We start from the raw sequence: 26624 nt of genomic DNA, 5'->3' as shown, positions 1-26624 counted from the left end.
TGCTTATTTACAATAAGCAGTCTTAGCACAAGGCAGATTGGTTATTTACAATAAGCAGTCTTAGCACAAGGCAGACTGGTTATTTACAATAAGAAGTCTTAGCACAAGGCAGACTGCTTATTTACAATAAGCAGTCTTAGCACAAGGCAGACTGGTTATTTACAATAAGCAGTCTTAGCACAAGGCAGACTGGTTACTTACAATAAGCAGTCTTAGCACAATGCAGACTGGTTATTTACAATAAGCAGTCTTATAATTAGGATCAATCAAAGCCAGGAAAGCAAACTCAACACACAAAAAAACACAAACACGTTAAATTAAATTGCAATTATAAAGGTTCAGATATGGGCGTGTTGTAGGTGCAAGGGGGCCTCCACCCTTAGTTATTACAGACATCAATAAATGAGAAATAAACTTCTGGATATGTAGCTTCTAACAGCTATTTTTTATTGTTTTGGTAATTAAACCAACTGTCAGTGATCTTTACTAGAAATTTACTACAAGCACATGTAAGAGAATAAGATGCTTCCAGTACATTATTGTAGGGTTTTGTTAAAAGATTTGCAAAATTACAATTTACAAACAAATTGTTCTTTTTGGTTTGAGTATAAGGCATGCATTCTTTTTTATGCCCCCGAAGGAGGTCATATAGTGATCGGACCATCTTTCCATCTGTCTGTCTTTCTGTCACACTTTGCGTTTAGGTTTCTGCATTTAGCATGCATGATATTTAGCATGCATGCGTATCTCATGGAGCTGCACATTTTGAGTGGTGAAAGGTCAAGGTCATCCTTCAAGGAGATGTGCATCTCCCCAAAGTTCCTTATGCTCCTAATGCTCCCCTAAGTTTTTTTTTGTCACAATATTGCACTATATATTCAGATTAAAGGAAACGTCTTGAGGGGCATAACTTTGGACAAAATAATACGATGGATGGTTTAGCACTTTAAAAATTTCAAAGGGCCATAACTCATCTAACCAGAACCCACTAATAACATTCGCATTTCCTCAAGGTAGTTAAGCTTCCCATAAAGCTTCATTGAAGTCCAGTCAGTAGTTGGGGAGAAATAGCCCGGACAAGAATTGCACTATATATGTACAGTTTAAAGAAAATTTCAAAGGGCCATAACTCTGTGAAAAATCATCCGACCATAACCGGCTGATAATATGCACATCTCCTGTTGGTAGTGAAGCTTCCCATAAAGTTTCATTGAATTCCCGTGATAAATTGCTGAGAAATAGCTCAGACAAGAATTGCACTATATGAACAACGGAAAATTTCAAAGGGCCATAACTCTGGTGAAAAATCATCCGACCAGAACCGGCTGATAATATGCACATCTCCTCTTGGTAGTGGCGCTTCCCATAAAGTTTCATTGAATTCCGGTCATTAGTTGCTGAGAAATAGCCCAGAAAACTTAATTGCACTATATGTACAGTTAATGGAAAATTTCAAAGGGCCATAACTCTGTGAAAAATCATCCGACCAGAACCCGCTGATAATATGCTCATCTCCTCTTGGTAGTGAAGCTTCCCATAAAGTTTAATTTAATTCCTGTCATTATATGCTGAGAAATAGCCCGGACAAGAATTGCACTATATGTACAGTTAATGGAAAATTTCAAAGGACCATAACTCTATGAAAAATCATCCGACCAGAACCGGCTGATAATATGCACATCTCCTCTTGGTAATGAAGCTACCCATAAAGTTTAATTGAATTCCAGTCATTAGTTGCTGAGAAATAGCCCGGACAAAATTGTGCACGGACGGACAGACACACGGACGGACAGACGAAGCGGCGACTATATGCTCCCCCCAATTTTTTTTTGGGGGGAGCATAAAAAAACAATTAATTTAAATACAATTACTTGAATAAACTATCCTCAAGGATTTACATATCTCGACTATTAGTAACAATTTGCTAGTTAAGGTATGACAAATATTGACAATGAATCACAGCTGCGCAGGTTGGTTGTCAGGGCTTAGACATTGGCACGCTGACTAAGTCTGTTATCTATTGGCACATAGCTGGGAATATCACTTCCAACTGACTCATGAAACAATTACATCGTAATTTGTGCAATTGTTAAGACATCCATCCATTACCAATTAATTGCAGTTCTAGATTGAACAAGATTGATTCTAATATGGGAGGCTTTCAGGCTTTTTTTGTAATTCAAATAAAATAAATCTCAAATAAGCACGTCCAATTTCTCAAATAAAAAACCTGTTCTTACTGGATACTGGTATACCGGAATTCGCATCTTACAATATTCAGAATCACTTTTAAAACTTTCTTATAACATAAATTACATTAAAAACTTGCACAAAAAAGCTTCGACCTCATAAAATTGATAAATGTGTTTAAAACACAAATAAGCATCAGTGAAAATTCCTTTACAAATTCTCCAAAAATAATGTTCACTTTCTTGTTCCAGGAGCAATCCTGTGATCAGAGAAGAGATTGAAACTTCATGAACACTCCATCCATCTTGCATCAATCAACAAGGGGTTAAATGGAGCTTTGAAACATGTCCCTTGCTGCATGGTTTACACTTCAATGCCCCGTTGGTGGTTGGTGCAAAAAGGTACCATGTGCCTTCTAATTTCACATGGTACCTTTTTTGCAGGAAGGGGGCCCAATATTTTACATAAGATAATTGATAGACCAAGAGATACAACCATTGGCCTGAGTGCAGTTTTGTAACATTTACCTTGACAACAATAACAAGAAAATGAGCCAAAATTAAATTCAAATTTATATTAGCATTGTTTTGGGAAAACAAGGTTTAATGTATGTGCAGTCGGCACAGGCTAATCATGGACAACTCATTATACTTTTATAGTGTTTTTCCTTTAAAGACAGAGTAATCGATGATTAGCCTGTGCATATTGCATAGGCTAGACTAATCAATAAAGAGACTGCAAACATGCATTAAGCCTGTTTTTTCTAGAGCAAGGCTGATATTAACCCTTTGCATGCTGGGAAATTTGTCGTCTGCTAAAATGTCGTCTGCTGAATTGATAAAATTAGCATTTTCTTTGATTTTTTTCAAATCAGAATAGCAAACAGTTTGGATCCTGATGAGACGCCACATTCTGTGGCGTCTCATCTGGATCCAAACTGTTTGCAAAGGCCTTCAAAATTCGGTCCCAGCACTGAAAGGGCTAATATAGAAAAAGTTCACAGTTAAAACGATGATGTAAATAATAACCTGTGAAAGAAATGACGTATGTTTGAAGTGCCAACGGCTGTCTGCCATTAAAAATGACAAAAAATAAGATGATTGCCAGCTGTTAACAAGTTTTAATGCGTGTTTATTGAGATCCAGAATATATGAGTTATTCTAATAAGCTGCTAAATTTTAAACAAGTCTTAAAAGCTGCTTTACAAATTAGACACAATGTCAGGAACATTATGGCTGCAATAAAGCTCGTACAAAATGCCAAAAATAAATAAATTAAAATATTTTAACATAAAAGTCCAGTAAAAATTTAAACAAGTTTCAAGATTTTAGTGTTAAAAATTGTCATGCATCGGAACAGGAACAAAGGTGTATTGCCCTTAGTTGTCCACTTTGGAATAAAGAAGTTGTGTTCTTAGAAAACCCAGCTCTCTCAACTGCCAGTATGAAAAAGTCCACCCCTGGACCATGCTCTGTGAAAAGGGGGTTTAATGCATATTTATGGCTCAAGTGTTGTCGCAGATAAGCCTGTGCCAAGTGTTGTTGCAGATAAGCCTGTGCCAAGTGTTGTCGCAGATAAGCCTGTGCCAAGTGTTGTTGCAGATAAGCCTGTGCCAAGTGTTGTCGCAGATAAGCCTGTGCCAAGTGTTGTCGCAGATAAGCCTGTGCCAAGTGTTGTCGCAGATAAGCCTGTGCCAAGTGTTGTCGCAGATAAGCCTGTGCCAAGTGTTGTTGCAGATAAGCCTGTGCCAAGTGTTGTCCCAGATAAGCCTGTGCCAAGTGTTGTCCCAGATAAGCCTGTGCCAAGTGTTGTCCCAGACAAGCCTGTGCCAAGTGTTTTCGCAGATAAGCCTGTGCCAAGTGTTGTCCCAGATAAGCCTGTGTCAAGTGTTGTCCCAGATAAGCCTGTGCCAAGTGTTGTCCCAGATAAGCCTGTGTCAAGTGTTGTCCCAGATAAGCCTGTGTCAAGTGTTGTCCCAGATAAGCCTGTGCCAAGTGTTGTCCCAGATAAGCCTGTGCCAAGTGTTGTCGCAGATAAGCCTGTGCCAAGTGTTGTCCCAGATAAGCCTGTGTCAAGTGTTGTCCCAGATAAGCCTGTGCCAAGTGTTGTCCCAGATAAGCCTGTGTCAAGTGTTGTCCCAGATAAGCCTGTGTCAAGTGTTGTCCCAGATAAGCCTGTGCCAAGTGTTGTCCCAGATAAGCCTGTGTCAAGTGTTGTCCCAGATAAGCCTATGCCAAGTGTTGTCCCAGATAAGCCTGTGCCAAGTGTTGTCCCAGATAAGCCTGTGCCAAGTGTTGTCCCAGATAAGCCTGTGCCAAGTGTTGTCCCAGTTAAGCCTGTGCTTTTGCTAATCAGCATAGGCTAATCAGCTATGACACTTTCCGACTCAACTGCATTTTGACCAAAAAGAGACTTTCTTAAAACAAAAAAATATCATAAAAGCGGAAAATGTAGTCCATGATGCGCCTATGCAAACTGCACAGGCTTATCTGGGACAACACTTAACACACACTCATTAAACCCCACATTCACAGAGCATTGTTCCCCCATACTGCACCTTGATGTTCAGACCTACCAGCCAGCTTAGATATGGTGAGCAGAGTACAAGAATTCCTTTTGAAAAAGAAAAGAGCTATCAGCCATTATATCACCAGTTTATCTTTGTGAGCTAATGATTAAAGACAAAATGTGCATATTCGAGATGTTTTTGCTTTGATTTATGGCTTCAAAAATTCTTTTTCTTACACAACTAACACTGATCAAGAAAGAAGTTTGAATTGAAGAAAACATAAGCCCTGCTTTCTTGTTTATGGCTAAAATATTAATGATTGTATTATAGGGATAATACACATTTTCGAGGGCATGATCATCTGCGGGGGCTCGAAAAATCCATTCCTGCACGAGTGCGCAGCACAAAGGCAGGAACGGATTTTGAGAGCGCCCGCAGATGATCATGTCCTAGAAAATGTGTATTTTCGCTATTATTGCATAAACAAATGACACATACCAAAATAATTTTAAATAACATTGAAAACAATATGTTTTGTTCATTCGACATCGACAAAATAATTCGATTATTTCAATACAGTTCAAGGTTGTGTTTTACATATGCCTCACTCGGTCATCATCCGAAATGACAAGGCTTTACCTTCGGATAGGCAGTTTTAAAATGTGTTTAAACAGTGGATTAATGCAAAGTTGAAATGCAGCCGCGCAAAGTAAGAAATTAGGAATTATTTTGGAATTTACAGCAGGAACGTTGAAGGTACATAAACACTTAAATTTACAGCATAGTCTTTTGAAAGTGTTGAGTAAATAACCTTAACTTCATTGATGTTGCCAATAAAATAAAGCTGTTGTCAAGAGAGTGCAGATTGTATAACAACTTGATAAGTGGATTGAAATAGTCATTATCCCTGCATGCATGAGGAAACTGGTGCTAATTCAGTTCCCCATTTATGCTTGGAAAGTCGTCGAAGGCTGGAGAAGGGAGGTAACTGCGCGTGGACCAGATTATGGATATGAAAAACACATAACAGGGCTTGAACGGCACGTGAATCGCATTGTTAATACACGATTTCTCCCGTTCAAGCCCTCCTTTTGCCATGTTTCTGCATCCCGCCAGAGGGCATTATAGATAGAGTTTATGCAATAATAAAAAATAAATCAGTTTTCAATGAATATTTAAGATAATAAATTAATATATTAATAATAAATTTCTTAGGAATGCTGTTTTTATATTAATTATTTTGGCAAGAAATCTGGCCATGCCACAAAACCAGGTTTCATGTTGCATAATCGAGTTCAATAGCAGCATTATTAATGGAAACATTTGGAGGATGCTCAGTGAAAAAGGGGTTAAAAGCATTGGCGTAAAGAGCTCAGGTTAGCAGTCCGCACAGGCTAATCAGGGATGACACCTTCCGCTTTTATATTTTTCGTTTACAGAGCCTATTCTAAGCAAAAATCAAGTTTAGGCGGAAAGTATCATCCCTAATTAGCCTGTGTGAGCTGCACAGGCTAATCTTGGACAACACTTTATGCACATGCATTAAACCCCTTTTTCACAGAACATGGCCCAATTGTAAAATATCCCTGCCAAAATGTTGTAGTTTAAAAAAAGACGTCTGTCAGAGAACACTCCTAGATAGTAAAAAGTTACAAGCAGTAATTTTAAATATTCATCAATTTTGACATCTGCAATATTGGAAAAAATTCTCTTAGGGAATTCTGGTGTGTGAACTGACTGGTTTTACAGCCAAGGAGTGGCACTTGGTTTTAATGAATGTTCCTTTAACATATTTTATATTGCATTGTTTAGTACAATTAATTATTACATCAAAATATTTCATTTTTCATGGGATTGGGGACAAAAACTTTCTCCACCATTAAGTGCAGCCTTTTTTTCATCACCAGCAAAAAAAAGACACTATTCAAACTATATTTTGACCTCATTTCATTCAAAGATCACTATAGCTATATCATCATCTTCATCATACACAGTTTTTGGGGTAAATTTTGATAAATGGGACCAAACTTAGACTATACCTCTATACACAATACACCTATTAAAATATCTCTCAAACATTAACTTCATTTAATGGTGGCTTATTTCACAGATCCTTGCCATTTGACACACACCGACTTAATAAATAGCTAGATGCTAGGGGAGCATGACAGTCGGCCCAGAACAGATTTCACGTTGATAAATTTATGTAATTATTCATAGGTTATACGCTTTTCACCTGTGAAAGATGCATATCCAGATACCTATCCTTTTATTCTCTTAAAAAAATCATACACCAAAACTAATGTCTAAAATGTGTGTTAGATCAGTTCATAATTTATGTGTTCATACGTATTTATACCGTCTGCAAAATAAAAATGTATTTGTAATAAAGAATGTTATCCATCTGAAAATACTGCCTGACAAAAAGTTATCTGCATGCAGTATTTTAATGCGATTCCCCCAAATCAAGCAAGCACTTTAAGGGAGGCTCACAGTTTTTCACTAAAATGTTACTCTTTATTTGTGGTTAAAATGGCAAAAATAAAATACACCTCATTTATCTGCAATCTACGTAAAAATACAAAAATCTGTTTGTGTACTGTTCGTGTAATGTTGATAACTACCAACAATTTTATTTTTAAGAGGGGGAAATCACGTGATAGTCAAGATGGTGACGTTCATGCTGAAGCGTCATTTAACAAGTGCACGGCATAACGGGTGCCAACGCTCGGCTGCCGGTGCAGTTTTAAATAAATGAAAGCTTGTCAGAATTTTTTTTTTGTTGTCACAGTGACCTGGATGTTTGACCTAGTGACCCAAAAATTGGTGTGGCGTGTAGAACTCATCAAGGTGCATCTTCATATGAAGTTTCCAAGTTGTAGGTGGAAGCACTTTGATTTTAAAGCCAATGTTACGACACAACACGAGGAGTTGGTTATGACAATACCTCGGGTTTTCCCGAAAACAGCAGAGCTAAAAATTAAACAAATTTATTATAAAGGGTATAAATCCGCTAAAATTAACAGTATTGACATGGCCATCTTGACTATCAAATGATAAACCCCTCTGTTTTCGCTACAAGGACAATGCAGAAGACTTAATCGAATTTTTAAACAGGCTGACATGGTTCTGTTAATGGCATTTTTATGTGACCCTTTATGACTACCCAGATACTAGCATCGATAGCTGAGATTGCCTGGTCATAAAGACTTAATTTGATTAGGTGCCCATGTTCATAAAACCTAACAGCACAAACCATGTATTGTAGAACAAAATTAATTATGTGAGCTGGCCATTGTATGGTCATAATCAACATAGAGAAGGGAAATAATGGAGGAACACTCTGCAGTGAAACAATAATACATCACTGTCAAATTTTAATTAAGTAAAAAGTCTTCAAAAAATATGGTGTAGGTCAAACGATTTTCTTATAAAATATATAAATTCTTTGCAAAAAGACTCATTATTTTTCTGGCTATGATTCTAGTGCCATTTGTTTAAAACAATTATTTGAATAAAACATTTGTTTAAAACAATTATTTGATTAAAACAATCAGAAAGCACATGTAAATGAGAAGTTAGATTTGTACTCTGTTACCTCAGAAAAATTGCATTTTTGTCCAAGATTTTTGTTGCAATCTGGTCATTGCGTCCCAGGAATTTTTTGTGTGCGACATGAATTGCTTCTATTCCCATTTTTATGCGACATCCGTGAAAAGATGCAAATATATTGCAATTTTATCAACCTTGTCTGACTATAAGAAAACCACTGACAAAATAATATCTTGATTTATATGCAACTTAATTATAGTCTGATTTATATGCAACTGAATTATTGTCTGATTTATATGCATATCTCCTATGTTTGAAAAGGTTGTAAGTGTATCATCGGAAAGGGCCTGCAGCAACACGCATTTTGATATTCATGTGAGGGAAGAAATAATGAGGTAACGTATGGTTGATATTCATGTGAGGGAAGAAATAATGAGGCTACGTATGGCTGATATTCATGTGAGGGAAGAAATAATGAGGTTACTTATGGCTGATATTCATGTGAGGGAAGAAATAATGAGGTTACGTATGGCTGATATTCATGTGAGGGAAGAAATAATGAGGTTACGTATGGCTGATATTGATGTGAGGGAAGAAATAATGAGGTTATGTATGGCTGATATTCATGTGAGGGAAGAAATAATGAGGTTACGTATGGCTGATATTCATGTGAGGGAAGAAATAATGAGGTTACGTATGGCTGATATTCATGTGTGGGAAGAAATAATGAGGTTATGTATGGCTGATATTCATGTGAGGGAAGAAATAATGAGGTTACGTATGGCTGATATTCATGTGAGGGAAGAAATAATGAGGTTACGTATGACTGATTTTCATGTGAGGGAAGAAATAATGAGGTTACGTATGGCTGATATTCATGTGAGGGAAGAAATAATGAGGTTACGTATGGCTGATATTCATGTGAGGGAAGAAATAATGAGGTTACGTATGGCTGATATTCATGTGAGGGAAGAAATAATGAGGTTACGTATGGCTCATAACTAAAAGGTGATGCTCTCCTTTCTCCCCAAAAATCAGACACAAAAAGTCCAGAATATTAACCATATGACCTCGCTCTGAAAAAGGGGCTTAATTCATGTGCGTAAAGTGTCATCTCAGATTAGCCTGTGCAGTCTGCACAGGCTTATCCGGGACAAAACTTTCTGCTGTGATATTTTTCATTTAAAGAAAGTATTTTCATCGCAAAAAGCCAGTTTAGGCAGAAAGTGACGTTCCTAATTAGCCGTTGCGGACTGCACAGGCTAATCTGGGACAGCATTTTATGCACATGCATTAAACCCCCTTTTCACAGAGCGTGGCTCAATATGTTGTAGCTGCATCTTATAATGTCTCAAGTTGTAAAAGTAGGATGCTAAAAATTGCAAACATAAAAAGGAAAACTGAATGTAGGTGTGAATATTGTTTCTTTAAAGATATGGAATTACATTGTCTAACAAGTACTATGGGCAGACAGACTGTCAGACTACATGGTCAATCCATGAGGGGGCAGAGTTTTATATTAATATTTCAGGACATGTATAAATCATATTATATAAAAGGACAGAACTATATGGCACTTAAGTGGGACATTCCCATTATCTAGGTTAACATGATTACCAGGTTCTCCTCTAAGTACAAAGTGGAGATAATTACATTGTTCTGGGAACATCCTAATCTAATGGGCTCTCAGATTGGAGACAAAACAATGGCAGTAACCCAACCCAGCCAAAGTTCTTGAGTCCATCATACACCCAGCTGCTGCAATCTCACACAGCCATTTTATGAATTTGTGAGATCCTTGCTCTGAGAAACTGGGCTTGATAAAATGCATAAAGTAGCCTGTGCAGTCCACACAGGCTAATCAGGGACAACACATTCTGCCTACATGTATAATTTATGGTTATTTTTGTTTACAGGAAGTCTCTTCTTAGCTTAATTCTATTTAAACGGAAAAGTGTCGTCCCTGATCAGCCTGTGTTGACTGCACAGGCTAATTTGGGACAACACTTTACACACATACATTAACCCCGTTTTCCCAGAGCGACCAGTCTCAAATACTTTTTGTGTATATAACTGTCTAAGCCAGTTTTGCATCATAACTTAATACGCCAGAAAAAAACTAGGCCTTCTGTGCAGTTTGAGTTAATATAATAGGTAATAATATACGTTGAAATACACTATACTGTCATGAAAGTGTATTGGCCTGTAGCTAAATCTATTTAAGCTCATGTGTTTGCCAAACTATGTAGAAGTGTCATATCCCCTATTATAAATGTAATTCATTTTTAATCCAAAACATATACATATATACATTGTATAGACCAAAACTCTCATACCATACTCGCTTGTTAAATTAAGAATTACCAGAAAAGTAATAAAATTGCATTAGAGCGCATAATTTCTTCTTAAATGCTTCCATTGTGAGACTGCAGTAAATTTCAGGGAATTATTCTCTTAATTATAATTTCAAGGGAAGACGAGGATAATTGTAGCTTTAATTAAACAACATTTGTTAGTGAGATTTCTTTCTTGAAACTACAAATTACAATTAACTCTTTCAGTGCTGGAACCTAATTTTCAAGGCCTTTGCAAACAGTTTGGATCCAGATGAGACGCCACAGAACATGGCGTCTCATCAGGATCCAAACTGTTTGCTATTATGATAGTATTCTTTGAAAAAAAAATCGAAAGAAAATGCTAATTTCAGAAATTCAGCAGACAACATTTTAGCAGACGACGAATTTCCCAGCATGCAAAGGGTTAGGGGACTTTTTCTGTGCAGGATTTCTCCACAACCACGGTGATATAGTATTATGTTATGCCTCAGACTGATGATATTGGCCAAGCTCTGTGAAAAGGGGGTTTAATACATGTGCATAAAGTGTCGTCCAAGATTAGCTGATGTAGTCCACACAGGCTAATCAGGGACGACCCTTTCCCCTTTTATTGTATTTTTGGTTTAAAGGAGGACCCTTTTTAAACAAGAGCTGTCAAAGGACAGCGTGCTCGACATTTCGAGTGCTTGACAGTATAACGCAAGCCATCATGGAGAGGGGGGGGGGGGTATAATGTGGGTGTGTGGTCATTTAATAGATGATCTTTCAAAAATAAGGAACAAAAAAATTATTTTTTTTGGGGGGGGGGGGGGCAGGGGGGATTCTGGGGCTGGGCATGGTTTAGGTGGAGTGCATTGTGGTATGTCAGGTAAGTGTTGTTTTGTCAAAGTATGAATCAAATGTGATCATAAATAAAGAAGTTATGGCAATTTAAGCAAAATGTTCCATTATCTAAGTATAAAAGGGGCCATAATTCTGTGAAAATGCTTGATACAGTTGTCTGCTCTTGTTTATAGATTAGGATCATGTTGGTTAAGAAGTATGCAAAATATGAAAGCAATATGTCAAAGGACATAGAAAATATTTGAGGTGGTACGCAAACTTAAACATAGATTTATCAATAATATGCGTATTTTAAGTATAAAAGGGGCCATAATTCTGTCAAAATGCTTAATACAGTTGTCTGCTCATGTTTATAGATTGGGGTCATGTTGGTTAAGAAGTATGCAAAATATAAAAGCAATATGTCAAAGGACATAGGAAATATTTGGGGTAGTACGCAAACTTTAACATTTGCACGCTAACGCTAACGGGAACGCCGACGTGAGTAGGATAGCTCCACTATATATATGTCATATTTAATAGTCGAGCTAATAAAATCAAGTTTAGGCGGAATACGGTGTCCTTGATTAGCCTGTGCGGACTGCACAGGCTAATCTGGGATGACACCTTACGCACATGCATTAAGCCCCTTTTTTACAGAGCAAGACTCATATATCAAAATGCAAGTCATGCAGACAGTTTCGTGATTTAGAACGAGTAAGGAAGCGGAGATTACAAAGGTGTACCATTCCCAAAAATATGGCTCGTCCTATCATGGGAACTCACTGTATTGCTTTAATCAAAAGTATAATTATTGTTATATTTCGAAACTAAAATTATTTTTATATTTTACTGATTATAGACTATGCTGATGTATATTATTAAAGTTCAACTATAATTTGTAATTGTGCCGTTGCTACTTAAATTTTATATGGTTTGGATGCGCACTGTTATATTCTATGCCCCTTCAAATTACATTTGATGTTTTACCTTAATGATTATAAAAGTAGTAAAAAGCATCCATATGTAGCAATTTACACTACTAACATGTGATTTAAAACGAGTTTTGTTCAAGTATCTGTAAAGTTCATCCATAACTATTTATAACATTTCTGCTAAATCCACTTACTATATTCATGTATTTTGTATTATTGTTTTTGTTTAACACTAGAAACTGTAATGTTTATGTGTAATAAAATTATGTTCTGTTCTGTTCTTTAATTGTCCAAAATCAATAACTTATTTGCAATAACGCAGATTTATTACACATTGAGAATTCACTTGCTGGCTTGGAATAGCATTAGATGAATCAAGCTTGCCCAACAGAATTGTGCACTCCCAATGGTACTTTAACCCCCTTCAGTACAAGAGCACTGCATTATTGCAATCAGACAAATTTGACATTTTGTGATTTCTTTTAGCATCACAGAAAACATCATTATTATTCATAGCATAATACTACGCATCCCATGCAGAATGTTACATACATAACAGATAATATTAACAGTAATTGTAAACACTTACCTAATCTGCGATCAAAAGGAACAGGTAAGAATTGCCAAAAGTATGTTTTCTGTTAATTACCATTATAATCTGAGTAATTCACTTCCACCCAGTACATAAGAGTTGGTTTATGTATGCAAGGCTGCATTTCTGCAGAAGCAATTTGAGCACAAGAAAATTTCAAAGCACTTACACCAGGTAAGCATTAATTGTGTTCTCTCGACTATACATTTTATTGCATGACAAGACAGGTCTTCTAAAAAAAAATGAATGTTTATTGATCAAATGAGATAAGGAAATTGAAATGGTTCCAGAAAAAAAGGTTGGTTGCCATCACAATAAAATTTAGTGTTTTTTTTCCCGAATTCATTTTTTGATAATTTTCATGTGAATAATTATTATGGGAACAATATTGTTTTTGTGTAACAAATATTTGAAAATGATATCACTTGACAACGCCCTATCTATCAGTTAAGTCTGTTTTCATCTTTGTTCTCATGACAACAATAAATTTTGAATAATACATGAATAATACAGACACGTTTTTAACTTGTATGCGGCATGCAGACACTGAAAATCAGACAGTCAGACATAGACAGTAAACGTTTTGCAGGATTACATTTGAATAAATGGAATGTTGTTCACATTGGAGCAATTATCTTCAGAAAGACATGGGCCTGTATCCTCCAAACAATTCTTAGACTTAAGTCTAAGAATGATTATATCATTTAAACTGTATATTCAAAAATTGCTTTATTTTTCAGCCAAATATGGCATCAACCACCCCTATCTACATCATTCAGCATATATGTAGAACATTTTGTTAATGCCATATTTACCAATAAGCCTGTATATATTTAAAACCTGGACATATTTTTTTGTTGGTTCTAAGTCTTAATTATTATGTCTAAGAATGGAATAGTGAATACAGACCTGAAATTCACAGGGAAAGCCTTGGACGCTGGTGATAATGATTATTAAAGAAGTGTGCCTTGGAAGATAATACAGCTATCATTATGAACATTGACACTGACTAAAGTTCCTGAAAGCTCTGATCTGCAAGGCTTATCAGCTACTTGCAGGTCTGGTCAATTTCAGTCATGCTGGCTCAATAATTGGTCAATTTGTCTTTGAAATCAAGAGGGGCTCAAGTCATACATTAATGAGTGTCTGGTGTGGTCATGAGTTCTCTCTGATAGCAGAATTGTTTCAATAAGTATTAACAACAATCAGGGCAGATAACTTAGCAATGCATTGATTGGCTTTAAATTATTGAAATGAAATTAAAAATTATTATTTTATATTATATAAAATTTGTTTATTTAAACAGTATTATATCAATAAATGCCAGAACATCAAACACAATAATAACATTTAGAGTCTGTCTAGACCTTACACCTTCAGGAGACACACAGAGACATTATGTTATTCATTTTTTAACCAGGTTTTCTGAAGGAAAAAAAATGGTTATTAGATTGGCGATGTCGGCGGGTGGGCTGGTGGGCGGGCTGGCAGGCGGAACAAGCTTGTCCGGGCCATAACTTTGTCGTTCATTGTCAGATTTTAAAATCATTTGGCACATTTGTTCACCATCATTAGACGGTGTGTCGCGCGAAAGAATTACATCAATGTCTCCAAGGTCAAGGTCACAATTTGAGTTTGAAGGTCAAAAATGGCCATAAATGAGCTTGTCCGGGCCATAACTTTGTTGTTCTTTGTCAGATTTTAAAATCATTTGGCACATTTGTTCACCATCATTAGACGGTGTGTCCCGCGAAAGAATTACGTCGATATCTCCAAGGTCAAGGTCACAATTTAATTTGAAGGTAAAAAATGGCCATAAATGAGCTTGTCCGGGCCATTACTTTGTCATTCATTGTCAGATTTTAAAATCATTTGGCACATTTGTTCACCATCATTAGACGGTGTGTCACGCGAAAGAATTACGTCGATATCTCCAAGGTCAAGGTCACAATTTGAGTTTGAAGGTCAAAAATGGCCATAAATGAGCTTGTCCGGGACATTACTTTGTGATTCATTGTGAGATTTTAAAATAATTTGGCTCATTTGTTCACCATCATTAGACGGTGTGTCGCGCGAAAAAATTACCTCGATATCTCCAAGTTCAAGGTCACAATTTAAGTTTGAAGGTCAAAAATGGCCATAAATGAGCTTGTCTGGGCCATTACTAGGTCATTCATTGTGACATTTTAAAATCATTTGGCACATTTGTTCACCATTATTGGACGGTGTGTCGCGCGAAAAAATTATGTCAATATCTCTAAGGTCAAGATCACCACAACTAAAAATAGATTGATTTTGAAACAACTATGTATTTATGAACAATCAGTAACAATGCACATTTTGATTTTGAGTTGTCTCTCTTTATCAGACTTTTTTTTCTAACTGAAATCAAGGTCAATTTTACACAAGGGGGTTAACAATACACATTTTTAATTGTCTCCCTTTATCAAACTTTTTTCAACTGAAAACCTGGTTTTGTGACAATTTTGTCCCATGTTTTATTTTTAGGGGGAGGGGTCAAACTTTGGCCCCATTCCCCATCTCAAAAATTATATAGTTTTTCCAAATGACTTCCAAAATATTTATAAAAAAAAATCCAAAATTAATTTCAACATCAAGTTTGTTTCACTATTCAGATTTCTAAGGTGAACCTTAAAGCAAATATAATATTCAAAACAAGTTTAATCAAAATTTGTTAGCAAAAAAACATAACAAAACCAAGTTCCCTATTTTACTCAAAACAACCCCATTTTTCCCAATCCATGGGCACTCTGCTCACTTCCAAAATGGTGAAGAAAAATAACAGTGATTGTTCATAATTCATGACATTTCCAACAATAACAGCATTTACAGAACATTACAAACATTTACAAACAAGGGAATAATCATGGCTCTGTATCACTGAAATGTCAGATCCTCTATGTTCCCACACATTTGAACATTGCAGTCTGGTGTCAAAACAATGTGTTTATGACTGTATCTAAAGTGTAAATTTTCTAGCAATATCTGATATGCCTCTCCAGTCCTCCCCTACCCCCCTCCTCAAAGGCAGTGCTCCAGCTAGGCCTAAATTTCAGGGCGCCCCACCCTGCCCTCCCGAATCTCCGCCCTGCCCTCACGAACCTCCGCCCTACCCCCCAACCCCCCCCCCCTTATTATTATTTTTTAAATATGATAATTGATTAATCTCTAATTACATTACAAGTACCTAATTTATTTCTCGTTGTAGACATTATATTTAAATGGTTTAATAATAATAGGAATAATATATTCTAACATTTATTAATAACATATAAATTAACATGCATGCAGAAGCAATCCAGAAAAGCCCGCGCACTCGAAAGTGCCTTTTGACAAAATTCTGCGCGTCAAAAGTGCCCTTTTGGCAAAAAAGCCACCCTGCCCTTTTTAAATCCTAGCTGGAGCACTGGAAGGGGATATAGTAGTAACACCATTGGTCCAGATAACTTTGGAAAAACTGGGAAGATTTCACATAACATTGGATTATTACGCTCAATGACCAGAGAATGTGTATGGTACAATACCCATCCATGCCTCAGGTAAAATGTCAAGGTCACACCTCAAGGTCAACATTCATTAATTATTCTTTCTAACCTTTGACTTTTTCATTTTTCAGAGGATGTTAACCCTTTGCATGCTGGGAAATTTGTCGTCTGCTAAAATGTTGTCTGCTGAATTAGCATTTTCTTCTTTTTTTTTTCCAAAGAATACTATCAGACTAGCAAACAGTTTGGATCCTGATTCTGTGACGTCCTCATCAGGATCCAAACTGTTTGCAAAGGCCTTCAAAATTCGGTTCCACCACTGAATTTGGACTGAAGGGGTTAATATCAGTTTAGATTATGAATCCCCATTATAAGGTTATACTTTGAATACCATGCTTATAGCTCCTCATTGAGAGGTCAAGGTCAAAGGGTAAAGGCCACAAGGTAAAGGTCAACCACCCCTGACAGTGTTTTCTTTTATACTTTTTTTGGGGGGGGGAGCAATTGGTTAATCAACACATACATCATAGTCCAATTACATATAAATACATTAATTTATATGTATTTGTACAAATTGTGAACTGTTTACAAGCTTTGTCCCAAGACTCATGTAAAGTCTAACATTAAACAGTTTCTGTAGTTGACATTGATGCCAGGGAAAACTATCAAAATGTTTTTAGAATCTTATGTCACAACACCAATTTAATAGCCACAAATTTAAGTAGTTAATTCAATAATGCTAAAGTGAGTGGTTACAAATGTATTTATAATATACTTACATCATAATGGACAATATTCCCTTGAAATGCGTCAGCCGGCAGAGTGTATCGAAACAATTTTCCAACGTAGGCAGTCGAGTCTGAGATTCCCCACAGTAGTGAGAGAGTCTCACTCGAGGCCGCATCTCCCGTAGGCTGGTATTTTAAATCCTGTCCTCGAACCAATGCTCCCAATCCAAGCACAAACAAAATCCGACACATTTCAGACGGTTTCATTTTAAGTTATGAATGAACATAAATAAATCCAAATAACAAAACTACAGGTATGTAATTTTTCCTGTTTATCCTGAAATGCGAATATTTCCGTAAGTCCTGTGGTAATGGTGGCTTCTGACCTCTACAGCTAGGTAGGTGTATGACAGTCTCTGCAGGAAGGCTACACCTAACAATGTAAGGCTACACCTCACTATGTATCACACCAGGGCAGAATTCCAATGTCTCTGCACTGTCTATAGTCCATGCAGCCACCTTCTCTACTGCTCAGGCTAAACTGGAAAATTTACCTCAGTCTGAAATGAGAAACATTTCTGCTATATGACCTTCTGTCTGCAAATAAGTGATTGTGTTAATGTCAGATAAATTTATAACCAGTCTTCAACACTCAATCTACAATGATTGAGTAGAACAATCTAAGTTTTTCGGTGTAAGCTGTATTAAGCCAGCTTTTCACCTTACCTGACCTTTGTAAGTGTCCAATAAAATTCAAATAAAATTTCCCGCGGCAAGGTACGAATGAATACACTTCATTTATTCCATTGGCTGATTTGAGTATACCACCAGAACATTGGAAACATATCCGCGTCTTTGTAACACTGTTTTACTGCATGAAACAATTTTATTTCTAATGAAAAGGCTTAATAGATAGAACAGTTTTACACTCAATTCTCGACATCAATACAGTTTGTGCGTGCACCTTTTATTTTCAGAGAATTACCAGCGCAACGCGTTTATACTTAAAGGCTATGTTCTCATATTTAGTACTTATTTCCATATTCTTGCCATGTTAACATGTAAAAGTATAAAAAGCAGTGGAAGCGAGGCCTCCCTTTAATACATTGCATTTCAACCCGCGAGGTATCGGGTCAATTCGCGGCCAGTGTATGAATGTCAGAGTTTATATACAGGTCATCACCGGAGTTCGCAGCCAGTAAAATATTAGTTATATAATAAATACGCTATCCGTGAACTAGGTGACCTGGAATTTTCTTTAGACCAGAAATATGTAGATTCTTAATGTGTTTTCAACAATACAATGATAAATATTATTTTTGATTAATTTAACAATAATTATTCCACCGTATTGACCAATGTATTAAGCATGAGCGCGATGATTATCGATACTGTTAATAATCGAATCAAATAGCAATTCCCGACAAACCACTAAAACAGATTTGTTCGAAGAACGCGCCTATAAATACGGATACTTCGCGTGTGGCCGGTTGACTCGTATGTTTTAATTTCACTTCCATTCTTCTTTTGGTTTTCTGTTTTGTATCTATAGGTTTATGACCAGCAATATGTAATAATGTAAAATAAGCCGCGAAAACTCCGCGTAACATCCCGTACTGCGTGTGATGCAGCTAAGAACTGCACAGAAAAAAGACATTCGCTATCCTTGATCTCATTCATTGAACTATCAACGCCGTATATCTTTTTTAAAGATATTTCTTGTTTGAATTACAGGCATGATACAATGTTTTGTGTGGGCGTTAAATTCTTGTTTGGATTTGTGTGCGTTTCACCCCCCCCCCCCCCCCCCCCCATAAAATCATGGTCGTTGAGCTTTTATAAACTGTTTAAGTTATAATTAATGTATCTTCCAAGTTAATGCCACAATTTATGCACCATACAATACATGGTTTCAAGACATGAACACATTTGGCTGCTTCTCTTGCTAAAACAAACCATTATGAGGTTTTAACAATTTGTAACAAGAAACACACCTGCGAATCAACATTAACCAAATGCACAAAAACAACAACACATCTTTGTTATAATTTTAATGTTAAATATTTATTCATAAGGGAACATAGCTATCATATTTACAAAATGATTGCATTTTTCATATCTCAAGTAGTTTAAACTCTTTCAGTGCGGAAACCGAATTTTGAAGGCCTTGGCAAACATTTTGAATCCAGATGAGACGCCACAGAACGTGGCGTCTCATCAGGATCCAAACTGTTTGCTATTCGGATAGTATTCTTTGAAAATAATCGAAAAAAATGATAATTTTAGAAATTGAGCAGACGACATTTTAGCAGACGACAAATTTCCCAGCATGCAAAGGGTTAAGTGTTACTAGTGTTACTAAAATCAAGCCGCGCTCTGGAAAACAGTCTTGTCCGAGATTGGCTTGTGCAGTCTACTCAAAATAATCAGGGACAATACTTGTGGGTTAAATTGAATTTTTTGTTTAAAGGAAGTCTCTTTTAAATGAAATCAAGCATAGGCCGATATTTCTCATCTGCATTAGTTATTTTATTTAGTTACCAGTGATACATCAGTCTCTAAATAACAAGATGATTATAAAGAAACAGTTAACTTGACAAACAGTTACGTGAAAATTCGATGAATTTGATGATAAATGTGATGAACCCCTATAAACTTTGCAATTCAAGTACAGATTTCATTTATTTGATGGAGATATGAAATGGTCAAGCCTTAGCAACTGTAGAACAGATTTCAATCAGCAAATTCTGAAATTACGAAAACTATAAAAGTCAGTTCCTGCTGAGTTCATATACGCCCACCAATAGGAGCAAGCCTAATCATCTATGAGCAATGATAACAACTGTATGCTTTAAGGACTTTTTTTTTATTATCCCTTAATAAATCGTTTGAAAATTGGTTCATAGCTTTTGTATTTGTTGATAGACTATCTATCAAAGATATCCAGTGCTTCGTAGTGTTACAGTTTTGTAGAAGATTATCTGGCGATTTTTTTGCCCACTTGGGAAAAGTACCCCTTACAGCGAACTTGGGAAAAACAAGCAAATTCGTAGAATTGATATCCCCCGCCAATATGCTTCTGGACACAAAAGTGTTATATTTGACACTCAAACAAGCAATTCTTTAAGATACAAAGGGCCATAACTCCGTTATTAACAGATGGTGTACAATGCCTTTTGGGGTGCATCATCCTCTTATGCATATATAAACTCATACCAAGTTTCAATGAAATCCGCCAATATCCCTCCGCCTATGGCGAGGGATAATTAGCGGGAAAAAACATGAAATGGGAAAATTTGTATTGTGAATTCTTTGAATTGCTAAAATTGCGTTTCTTAAATTTTTTGCTAACTAATACTTAAAAAATTGATAATTAAGTGTTGTAAAGTTGTCAATATTATATTTACCATTTTCAAGCCATAGAGATGCATAAGGAAATATACTCAATGTTGCATTTTATGTACCATAATTTTTTGTTGTTGAAAATTTTAATTGGGATTTTCTTTCTGGGCATGGGGAAATGTGTAGTTTTTCCCTGAATGGGAAGGTGCTGTTTCCTGGTAGTTTATAAAAAAGAAAAAAAATCACTGTTTTTTTTACCTCAAAAGTAAACCAAAACACACAAAGTCTACACAATTAAATTCTCACATGATCCACAATGAATTTCACCAACGGTTAGGAAATAAATACTTTTTTGAGACATACAAATATTTTCTGGTAGATATAAAAAATTACATCAATAAAAACAATCCACTGGAAATGCACAAGAACTTTCCATCTTTCCAATCATAAACATACGTCTCAAAACAAGCTTAATAATAAACAACAAAAACCAATTTAAAAAAACACACCCTTTTTTATGATTATGATTGGTACAAATGTCTTAATGATTCTTTTGTCAAATATCTGTTTTGTAAAAATTTGCTATAATCATCAAAGGAAAAAAGAACTATAGCTTCTCAGAGGCATTTCATAAATGTTTGTTCTTGTTAGTTGTTATGCATACATAAAAAAAATCATTAACTAAAACGTACGAGAAATAAAGTTTACCTGAGTTTGAGTTAATTTTCATGTACCGTAATCAAATAGCTAAGTTAAAATTGAAAGATAGGGCGCTCTGCAGACATTTGGTGAAGCAAACACAAAACAACATTGTTTACTGTGCTCAATCATTCAACAACAATTCATGTTACACCCTACGGGCTGATGAGCAGATCTTCTGAAGAAAAAAAAACGATGGATTTCTAAAAGTTGCAAAACTGCACGTTTTCAATTCAATTCAAGGATTGTGTAGCTCAGGTATTGCCATTATAAACAGTCTGGCGTTGAATAACATATTTATCATTATAGAAATGAACAGCACTCTTGGAAAACCACGCTTGATGCATGTGAAGTCTCGTCCTAGGTCAGCCTGTGCAAACTGCACTCGCTTATCAAGGACAACACATCTGCCTTAACTGAACTAAGAGACTTCCTTTCAAAAAAAAGTTCCAGAAAGCAGAAAGTATCATTCCTGATTCCCTATTGTTGACTGCACAGGCCAATCTGGGACAAGTTGCACAGGCTTGTTTGGGATAAGTTGCACAGGCTAATCTGGGACAAGTTGCACAGGCTAATCTGGGACAAGCTACACAGGCTAATCTGGGACAAGTTGCACAGGCTAATCTGGGACAAGTTGCACAGGCTAATCTGGGACAAGTTGCACAGGCTAATCTGGGACAAGTTGCACAGGCTAATCTGGGACAAGTTGCACAGGCTAATCTGGGACAAGTTGCACAGGCCAATCTGGGACAAGATGCACAGGCTAATCTGGTACAAGTTATGCGCATGCATTTAGCCCAGTTTTCACTGAGTGCATAAGGCTTAACTTATTGTTAACATTACCAGTATTTTTTTCCATGAACTACTTGCACTTAATAAAGCAAACATGTGGTTACTTTGCGGAACAAAACTGAGTAACACCACATGCACTTACAGAAACAAACCAACATAAATATTATGTTTGGATTCTAATCACAGAATTATAGATAACACTCCCACATCATTGTTAATGAATGAGTAATTGGTAGTCAAATATTGTTCACAGGGTTGACTATTATGTTACAAAAGTGATCCTCAAAGAAGTGAAATACATGACAAAAGATACACCTTTTAACAGAAATGTTGGTATTAACCCTTTACCACTTAGTCATTTTGACGTATGGGTAGTCCCTTAGAAAGTAACATTTAATTTAAGACCTTTCTTACTAAATTCAAGTTCAAAGGCTTCATTTTCAACCATACGTAACTTATGATGAGCAGCAAACAGCATAAAATCTGAACAGACTGCGAGTTATGAGTTACTCGCAAACTGTTCTGGTTTTATGCTGGTTGCAAAAGCCATTTTCACTTTGCTTCTTATGGGGTTAGGGCTAAGCAATGGTAGAAGCAAGGTGTTTGCTACATTGTGACAATTTGCTTGCTATCCAGCATTCCACTTGCCGGCTTGCTTCATGATAAGGAATAAATTACCCCTATTGTTTCCTTGCATCTCAGTTACTTCTTAATTAGCCAAGCATGCCTACCAATTAACATTCCGATAAAAACACCTTGTCCTACACAAACACTCATTTACCAGTTCTGTTAACCTCGATCCACAACTATGTTAAATGTTCAGGAATCGAACTATGCCCTATTTATTGGAATTGAAAGAGCTCTCCCTGATTAGCCTTTGTAGACAGCACACTCTAATCTGGGATGACACTTTATGCGTATAAATTAACCCCACCAGCGCTGGAACTGAATTTTGAAGGCCTTTGCAAACAGTTTGGATCCAGATGAGACGCCACAGAACATGGCGTCTCATTAGGATCCAAACTGTTTGCTATTCTGATAGTATTCTTTGAAAAAAATCGAAGAAAATGCTAATTGTAGAAATTCAGCAGACAACATTTTAGCAGACGACACATTTCCCAGCATGCAAAGGGTTAAGCCCCATTTTCCCAGAGCAAGAGTCATGTTAGATTAAGAAGACTGATCTACATAAGTTGTCACTTCAAAATAACCTTCAGTAACATACATTACTTCCAAACACAGATACTTGATTTGTTTTTGTCCTATATATATATATATATAATTAAAAAAATGCATCCAATGATGATTTCACAGGTGTATTGAATAACACTATGCAACAACATGAAAATTCCAACAATGCACACATATGTCTTTGTGGTTGCCAGCAGGAAGTGTCCATCTATGATTAAACACCAATTATTTGATGAAAATACACCAATTATGTCCAAAATAGTTTAAAGTTTCACAAATATGACCCCAACATTGAAGTGTTTAATTCTCGACGTGCAAATGTCAGTTATGACGGAAGGCGATTTTTGGTCAATTTTTATTTGGTCTGTCTTATTATAAGATGATTCATAACTTTCCACTGATCGTTCCCAGGTTGCTCATGTCTGAGAGTTTTACAGCCAACCAACAACATATAATGGACAATCAAAAATATTAAACAAACATAAATCAGAAATATATATTAACATAATACCCATGCCTGATAAAATATATGCCACAAGTAGTTACTATAAAATATGTTTACATGCATGAGTGCCACTGTCGATTTATTTCAACCATTGCGGAGAGTATAAAACAAAGTTAAAAGTTCATTAAAATCATAAAGCTGTGCCCCAATCACCACCCAGGTGAATAGGACACACTTGAGCACCTTATCATCATCCACTTAAGAGATGCAGGACTATTTGTTTAAATAAATTAACCTTGTTCTGAGAAAATGGGTTTCAATACAATTTATTGTGTGTAAAGTTTTGTCCAAAATTTTCCTGTGCAATCTTCTCAGGCTTAAACTGGATTCCCTCACAAGAGAACTTCTTTAACCCTTTGCATGCTGGGAAATTTGTCGTCTGCTAAAATGTTGTCTGCTGAATTTCTTAAATTAGCATTTTATTCGATTTTTTTCAAAGAATACTATCAGGATAGCAAACAATTTGGATCCTGATGAGACGCCACAGTCCTTCAAAAGACCTTCAAAATTCGGTTCCAGCACTGAAAGGGTTAAAAACCCAACAAATGAAATGCCAAAAATAAAGTCCATGTTGATCCAATCAATCAACAGGTGTAATAAGTACCTCATGAATAAATATAATGATCCTAATTTATCACCTGTTCCAAACTTAAAACACTAGAAACTTAATTATGAAGGCCCCACTGAAAGCAACACATTTTAAACAAAAGCTTGTTCACTACATGATGACAGACATGAATCATCAGACACAATACAGAGCAGGGTCTATGTAACAAACAGAAACATTTTAATGTTACATCACCTGTTACATTTGTGAAATGTCACGCCCAATATGAAGTTTCCCTCAAGTTTTCTGATAGTGGGGCCACTCCGATGATACTTACTATTACTTGCACCTGCCAGGAAGCTTTTCTGGGTATTTACTGTCCCTGCATTATCTATTTCACATTAAAGCACACTGCTATTTACAAAGAGAAAGACTAATTTAGCCTGGCATAACTGTAATAACCTGGGGTCCGTCTTATCAATGATCGTACAAAAATGTTAACTTACGATTGAATTTTGTAATTTTAAAATATAAGTGATTATGATCTGTATGTTTCAAATATAATGGATATTTGACAGCTTCTTTGGAAATGAATGGAAATGTTCAACAAAAGTAATTATAAAAGTGATGGTTACATATTTATGGCGCTTCGAAAATTGCATCATAAAGTGAAATTGTTGTACGATGTTTGTTAAGACGGGCCCCAGGATCTTTATTATGAGAATCCTTATTCCTTCAAGAACATTCAGTTGAACACACAGATGTGTTAATCCTTTACCCCTTTTAAATCCACTTTGAGGGGTTTGTAGTCCCTCAGAAAATGTAATTACATTTAAAATCTTCTTTACTAGTTTTAAAGGCTTCATTTCCATCCTTAAATACTTATGAGCAGCAAACAGCATTAAACCTGAACAGACTGGGAGTTACTTCCAGGCTGTTCTGGTACGTTTTATGCTGGTTGCAAAAGGCAATTTTCACTTTGCTTGTGGAAAGGGTAAACTTCAGTGCACTGAACATTATAATAATATGGTCATTAAATCATTCCACCAACAAAATAACTTTAAACAATATTTATTTTTGCTAACAAATGTGTGCAATTTAGATGTTAAAATCAAAATTCATACTAGACACATTAAAACATTTTTTTCCATTTTCTGCAAGCTGTCATTTTAAATCTCAAACTTTAATATAAGCTTATAAGTGATCTTTAATGTCTGTGTTTACTTTTAACTTATTTATTTCATCTTGATTCCATAAAAAGCCAAAGGCTTATTGAGACTCTTTCGAGTCTGTTTTCTGGGTAAAACCAGTACTTTGCATATTTGAAGAGATCCAATGAACGTTCCCGCATTGTGTATCAAACCAATGACCTTCCGGTTGATAGATTGATACCATAACCGCTACGCCACTTTTTTTACACTGTTTATGAGCCTTTCAAAATACTTCAGCACCATTTTACCACTTAAATTCAAAAATGGAATCATTTATTAAATCTTCATCCATTACAACAATGGTGTAACGGTAACAATAGTTATTCAATTAAAAAAGTGTTAATTATTTTATTTGATAAATATAGTGAAATGCATAAAAAAGTTATCTTTTATGAAATGCATTTCTCTCAAATCTATTACATATTATTCACAATTTAAAATAAAAAATCACTTTTCACTGGGAAAAACAACAACACTGCAATGTTATCAAATTGTCTATGCAACACCAAAACATGCTAAGAAAAAAAGCAACCCAAATGTGACAAGTAAAGCTTAAAAAGATAATACTTCAAAGAAACAGCAATAAACTTTAACATTCCATCCCATTTACATGATTTTACACATCTTTACTGCTTTTTACATTTATAGTTCGTGACAGAAATTAACTTGAATGAATGGGAACTAAGAACAAACACATGCAACGCACACAAACTCATTGCAGAAATCTGCAGCAAGTTCAGTGGCATTTATTTGCAATTTTGTGACATTTGCAATGAAGATTATATCACACTGCACAGAACCTTGAAACTCTGAAGAATGTAAAAAACTTCAAACATGTTTCATGAAATACAAAACACATTTAGAATGAAAACAATCTGTCAAGCCAGCATGTTCAAACCAACTCTTGCAATTAGTTACAATGTTTCAAAAGCATCACTACTTGTGCAATACTTGACATCAAATGACTTTATTTCCCATGCTGCAATAGATAGTTTAATCTCTAAGGGAGCTTGATCAAAATATGTCCCAGAAGAAACAAGAGATGTGTTTGTCAGAAACACAATGCGCCCAACTAAACCCCTTTGAAGCCTTGACCTTTGACATTGAAGGATGACCTTGACCTTTCACCACTCAAAATGTGCAGCTCCATGAGATACACATGCATGC

At 35.9% G+C, this 26624-nt stretch overlaps 1 protein-coding gene across 11 annotated transcripts in view; it reads right to left on the bottom strand.

Annotated features, from left to right (window-relative positions):
* The window catches only part of LOC127832618 (dystroglycan 1-like), a 97534-nt gene that overhangs the window by 7335 nt on the left and 63575 nt on the right, over positions 1-26624 (bottom strand). For all 11 annotated transcript variants that reach the window (XM_052358150.1, XM_052358144.1, XM_052358143.1 and 8 more), the window contains one exon: positions 17222-17730. In XM_052358150.1, coding sequence (XP_052214110.1) covers positions 17222-17437 — 216 coding nt within the window. In that variant the 5' untranslated portion in view covers positions 17438-17730. The remainder of the gene's footprint in view (positions 1-17221; positions 17731-26624) is intronic.

Source organism: Dreissena polymorpha, chromosome 5 (genome assembly GCF_020536995.1).
Source record: "Dreissena polymorpha isolate Duluth1 chromosome 5, UMN_Dpol_1.0, whole genome shotgun sequence".
In the NCBI taxonomy this organism is placed as follows: Eukaryota; Metazoa; Mollusca; class Bivalvia; order Myida; family Dreissenidae; genus Dreissena; species Dreissena polymorpha.
This window is presented reverse-complemented; position numbering and strand designations above follow the sequence as displayed.